At 46.3% G+C, this 5,529-nt stretch overlaps 1 protein-coding gene and 1 long non-coding RNA gene across 2 annotated transcripts in view; one reads left to right on the top strand and one right to left on the bottom strand.

Annotated features, from left to right (window-relative positions):
* LOC102375839 (interferon-induced protein with tetratricopeptide repeats 5) overlaps positions 1-3,538 on the top strand; it is an 8,672-nt gene extending 5,134 nt beyond the window's left edge. Inside the window, exon 2 of the mRNA XM_006038142.3 lies at positions 1,554-3,538. Coding sequence (XP_006038204.1) covers positions 1,554-2,970 — 1,417 coding nt within the window. The 3' untranslated portion in view covers positions 2,971-3,538. The remainder of the gene's footprint in view (positions 1-1,553) is intronic.
* On the bottom strand, positions 1,480-5,128 carry LOC102376086. Its single transcript, XR_325416.3, has 3 exons — positions 4,895-5,128; positions 3,907-4,028; positions 1,480-1,647 (listed from the first exon to the last, which is right to left on the bottom strand). It is a non-coding gene; the product is annotated as an uncharacterized LOC102376086 (long non-coding RNA).
* Between the last annotated feature and the right edge of the window lie 401 nt (positions 5,129-5,529).

Below are 5,529 nucleotides of genomic sequence, written 5' to 3'. Positions count from 1 at the left end.
CCCTGTTTCTTCCCCTGCTCCCCATTCATTCACCTGCTCTCCACTCTTTTCCCCTGCCCCCCATTTGTTCCCCCATCTCCTGTTCATTCCCCCCACCCTCTGTTCATTCCCCCAGCTCCCCGCTTGCTCTCCCCCACACTCACCAGCAGTGGCAGACAATGAGCAGGAGGCTGGAGAGAGCAGAGAAAGTCTCCAGCTTATCTCCAGGGGCTGGTCTCCAGCCTCCTGCTCAACTCCAGCCCCCTGCTCCTTCCCCTGCTTGTCTCTAGCCTCTGGAAGGAGCAGGAGGCTGGAGACAGCTCCTGGAGACATTCCCCCTGCTGTCTCCAGCCCCCTGCTCCTTCCCTTGCTTGTCTCCAGCCTCCAGAGGCTGGAAACAAGCAGGAGATGAAGCAAGGGGCTGGAAACAGCCCCGGAGGCATTCATCTGCTGTCCCCTGCTCTCCAGAGGCTGGAGACAAGCAGGGGAAAGTGCACAGGCCTGGAGGCAGCCACGCAGACATTCTCCTGCTGCCTCCAGCTTCAGGAGAGCAAGGGTGAATGCCTCCAGGGTTGTATCCAGCCCCCTGCTCCTTCCCTGCTGTCTCTAGCCTCCCGAGATCCCCTCTCCCCTCCTCCAGCCCCACAACTCCCTGCTTACCTGGCAAAAGCCGGGTCCCTGCAGCTTGCACTACTGCCTGCCCAGCACAGGCGGGCAGCGTGCTTCAGGACTGGGGAAAGGGCCAATCATAGAGACACTCTGGCAGAGCGTCTCTGGAGGACTGAGCCTCTGGTTGCCTTAGGGCACAGTCTGGGATCGTGTCCTGACCTGGTTTTTTCCCCTCGGGTTTTTGTTTGACATCCAGGGGTCTAATTTTCTCCCCACTCTGCAAGTTTGCAGCACGGGGAACATTTTTTCATTCCTGCACGTGCCTCTTGCCCCATCTCAAAGGGGTTTGAGATGGGGCAAGAGGCACATGCGTGCTTGTCTGGACAAGCCCAAAGTTGAGAAAACTTACCAGTAACATAACAGCATTGCCAAATGTTGTAATAATTTTTACACAAGCCATAGAAATCTGGAATTAAGGTTACATTTAAAATGTGAATGCTAAGATAGAGAGATATTGCAGGCAGGTTGTACAAATTTACATCTTTCTGTACATCTTTGTAAATTTTTTTGTCTGTCTCCATAAGGCAGGGTTCAGCCTCTCTCCCACCCCACAGATTTTGATTACAAGACCCAAGCCAACACTAAGTTTTTGTAGCTTGACATCCACATAAACATCCCAAACTCTGCACCTTTGTATTTAATGTGATTACTGAGGCAGTGACAACGAAGATTAACCAATGGTATTCTTGAGGCCCACTAATGCCTGGCTAATAAAAAGACTTGTTATTCAAGTCTTCAAAAAATTGAGCCCCTCTCAACCCCCAAATTTTCTGAATTTGAGAATTTAATAACAGTGATGGAGAAAACCAAAACCAGATAGTTAATTGTCCTCCTTTGCATATCTTTATTCATGAATCTGCTCTTCTCACAGATGCTTAAACATATTCTTCTGTTTTTTCCTCTAGTAATATTTCCAAGAATACCCTACAGCCTATCCTGCTGCAGCTCGAATGTCACTTTACATGGACTTTGCTGAAGGAAGATGTTGATCTTGATGACCTAGAAGAAACGATCTGTGATCAGATTGAGTTTCTAACCACCAAATCCAAAATTTCAAATTATAATCTGCTATCCTATGTGAAACACCTGAACGGCAACAGTGAGGAAGCCCTGCAGAGTCTACAGAAAGCTGAAGCAGCAGCTCAAAGAAATCGTGCAGGTGAGGTTCACAGGAAAAGTCTTGTCACTTGGGGGAACTATGCTTGGATTTATTACCGTATGAACAAACTTCAAGAAGCTCAAACCTATGTAAGCAAGGTGAAAGACAGCTGCAAAGAGCTATCAAGCACCTCATGCTATAAGTGTCAACTTCCAGAAGTCTATTGTGAAGAGGGGTGGGCATTGTTAAAGTTTGGCAGAAAATATTATGAAAGAGCAAAGAAATGCTTTGAAAAGGCTCTAGCAGAAGAACCTGAAAACCCAGAATTTACTTCTGGCTATGCCATTGCAATGTATCGCCTGGAAGATGATCTCATCAAAGGATCCTCTTTGGAACCTTTAAGGCGTGCAGTGACACTGAATCCAAATGATACCTTTGTCATGTCATACCTTGCACTAGAACTTCAGGACATGGCTCAAGTCGAAGAAGGGGAAATGTACATTACAAAGGCATTGCAAAAAACCCCAGATGTTCCCTATGTACTACGATATGCTGCAAAATTTTACAGAAGAAAAGGGGAAGTGGATAAGTCACTGCAATTTTTGGAAAAGGCATTGACCTTTACACCAACCTCTAGCTTCCTGCACCACCAGATTGGTCTTTGCTATAGAACAAAGATGTATCAGTTGAAAAGGGCTACAAAGCAGTCATTTAAAGAGCAGGTAGAGCTCATTAGACTTTGCATTTTTCACTTTAAAGCAGCAGTGGACAAAAAATCAAAGTTTATATATGCCTATACTGACCTTGCAAATATGTATGCAGAAGGAAAAAGGTATCAAGAAGCAGAAGACACTTTTCAGAAAGTACTTCAAATGAAATTAACCTGTCAAGAGAAACAACAAATCCACTACCGCTATGGACAGTTTTTGGAATTTCACAAAAAATCAGAAGCTGATGCTATTAAACACTTCATGGAAGCGCTGAAAATTGAGGGAGACATGACAAGAAAGATGTGCATGAATGCTCTGAAGAAACTTGTAGATAAGAGAATTCAGAGAGGATCAGCAGATGCTGCACATTTTGGTGCTCTTGGATTCATTCACCAGTTGAATGGAGAGAAGTCAGAAGCAATTGAATGCTATGAGAAGGCCCTGGCACGGGATTCTAGTAATGAAGAATACCTGAGTGCTCTTTGTGACCTACGGCTTTCCATTGGAAACTAAAGAGCTGGCAGTCAGTCCATCTCTCTAGACAGCTGATATTTTTATTCCAAACAAATTTTATCAGTAGCTTGCCTTCTTTATATGGTATCCTGGTATCTTCATGTAGGCAAAACCTGCACTGAGTCTTAGTTCATAGTTTGAAACTTACTTACTGGCACATTTGGGAGAATTTGTAAGGCTAATAGCTACTGAGCTCTCATCCCATTTTTCCACTGCAAAATAGGTATGTTTATTTTGCTAACAAAGAAAATGTCATTTGTGATGCTTCAGATGAACAATGTGAACTGGTAGGATCACTTTCTGGTGGAAATCTAGAATCTGAAAATGATGCTTTTTAACTTGTAGGTCACTAAATATGAATATGATTAGAAAATACGCATACAAATTATCCTACCCTTTGTTTTTCCTTAAAGATCGGTGTGTGTGTATTAATTTCTGTTCTCATAGATACGTACATAGCTTCCAAATTAGCCATGCAACGCAGTAATGGGTGTTTGAATGTACTATCTTTAAAATTCAATAAGTTGTTTGCAAATACCTAGTCGGTCTAATAAAAGATATCACCTCTTCCACAAGTTTTGAGTCCTTTGTCTTTAAAATAGTACTCGAAAGATGTTTTAGATAAGAGATTGCATCCTCCTACAAGGATAATAATTAAATGTCCTGGATACTTCTGATGCATTTTAGAGTTTTGGACAAAGTGGCTTTGGAGACCCAGACCTGTTACTTGAGTGTAAGGGAAGGGAAGGAGAGGAAACTGTGGCAGGGAGTCAGGAGAGGGAGAAAAACCATCTGTGGGAGACCAGAAGGAACTGAGGTGGATGAAATGCCACATCCCCAACACTGTTTACATCTTTCTCACCCTTCCCCTTCTGAAAAATGCAGAGTACAAAAAGGGGTGAAACTTGGAATCAATAACTCACTAAAACATCGTACCTGACTGGCTTCATAGATATGTGAACACAGTAGACCATCTGATGCTCTTTCAAGTAGCCCTGAGTCCTGCTGCATTTTCTCTATAGATGCTTCTGCACACCCTGGTTTCTTCCAGAGCCATCCTGAGAATGAAGAGAGCAGCAGGTGAACACAGAAAAGAATGTTCTAATTGTCTGTGAGGGTCCAGGTACATTTCCCATAGGCTCTTGTGGTACATGGTACGGGGGGGCATGTTCCTCTTTACAGATTCCCACTGAGGCAGTTTTCTGGAACCTCACAGAAGAAAGGAGTAGGCACGCAGTTATTTGAAGAGAAGTGTCCATGCCTAAAATTTTCACAGAGGAAAAGGCTGAGTAACAAGGAGCTCTTTAATCTAGAGAATACATAACATGAGCCAAAGACAGGACTCTAGATAGACACATTAAAATAAGAAAGGTGGCACGCATTTCTAACAGTGAGGATGATTAACCAATGGAATAAACTACCAAGGGAACAAATAGCCAAACATCAGTACTATTTTATTCCAGTGTAATTTGTTGAATATAAAACAGGGGTGATGGAACGACATTTATAGAATTATGACATAAAGGATGTCATTCCAAATGTGCCATTCTGGCTTCAAAGTCTATGAATGTGAAGGCGGTATGTTCAAAATTCAGCCAGTTGCCAACTCAAAATTTAATATTTAAAATCTCATCTTTCAGATTGCAGCTGTTTATTATTTCTATTTGTTAATACAGGTGCTAGATTCTTAACATTACTAACACATTCTGATTCGGGACATAAATTAAGGTGAGTAGACAAACACTAGGTCAGCGGTGGGCAATCCCCAGCACAGGTGCCAGAGCCTGGCATACAAAGGCATTTTGCTTGGCGCACACACCCCAGGGAGGACAGTGGGGAAGGGGCCAGGGGCTGCACTGCCCCAACAAAACCCAGGCCCTTCATAGCTCTCCCACCGTTCACCCCTGACACGCCAACATCTTACCAGTCAAGGTTGTGGGTGTTTTTGGCACTCTACCCAGAAATGTTGCCAACCATCACACCAGACTGCCATAGGGAAGCCTGTTACTTTAACTTCCTCTATGTTCTAGGACAGGTGCTGGCAACCCCCGGCACGCAGAGAGATTTTTCCCAGCACACCAGGAGGCACGCAACGAAATTGGGGGGTTTTGTTTTTTTTAAAGTTGCTGCTCCGGGCTCTCCTGCGCAGCCGCAAGTCGGAGCACGGCGGCACCCTCCAGCCCGGCCGGGCCCAGGCAGGCAGACGCTCTGTCCCACGCGGGGCAGCACTGAGGTGCGGAGTGCTGGGGCCGGGCGGTGTGGGGGGGAGGCGCTCGGGCCCTTAGGAAGGTGGGGGCTGCCCTGGGGCTCGAGCTGTGGCGGGCGGGGGTGCCCAGCGGCACCTGTGATGGGGCCTGGGCAGCCCGTGCAGCTCCGAAAGGATGGGCCGTAGCCACCCTGCGCACGTGGGGATGCTGCCTGAATGGGGCAGGACGCCGGGCTCGCGGGGCTTCCCGCTGGGATCGGCCTTCCTGCACGCTGGGCACAGCGCAGGCAGGGCAGGGTGCAGCCGTCCCGGTGCGGGGCCTGGCCGCGGGAGCCCCCTGCACCTGGGAACAG

Source organism: Alligator sinensis, unplaced genomic scaffold (genome assembly GCF_000455745.1).
Source record: "Alligator sinensis unplaced genomic scaffold, ASM45574v1 scaffold423_2, whole genome shotgun sequence".
Taxonomy (NCBI): Eukaryota; Metazoa; Chordata; order Crocodylia; family Alligatoridae; genus Alligator; species Alligator sinensis.
The sequence above is the reverse complement of the archived record's forward strand: the minus strand, read 5'-3'. Positions and strand labels throughout refer to the sequence as shown.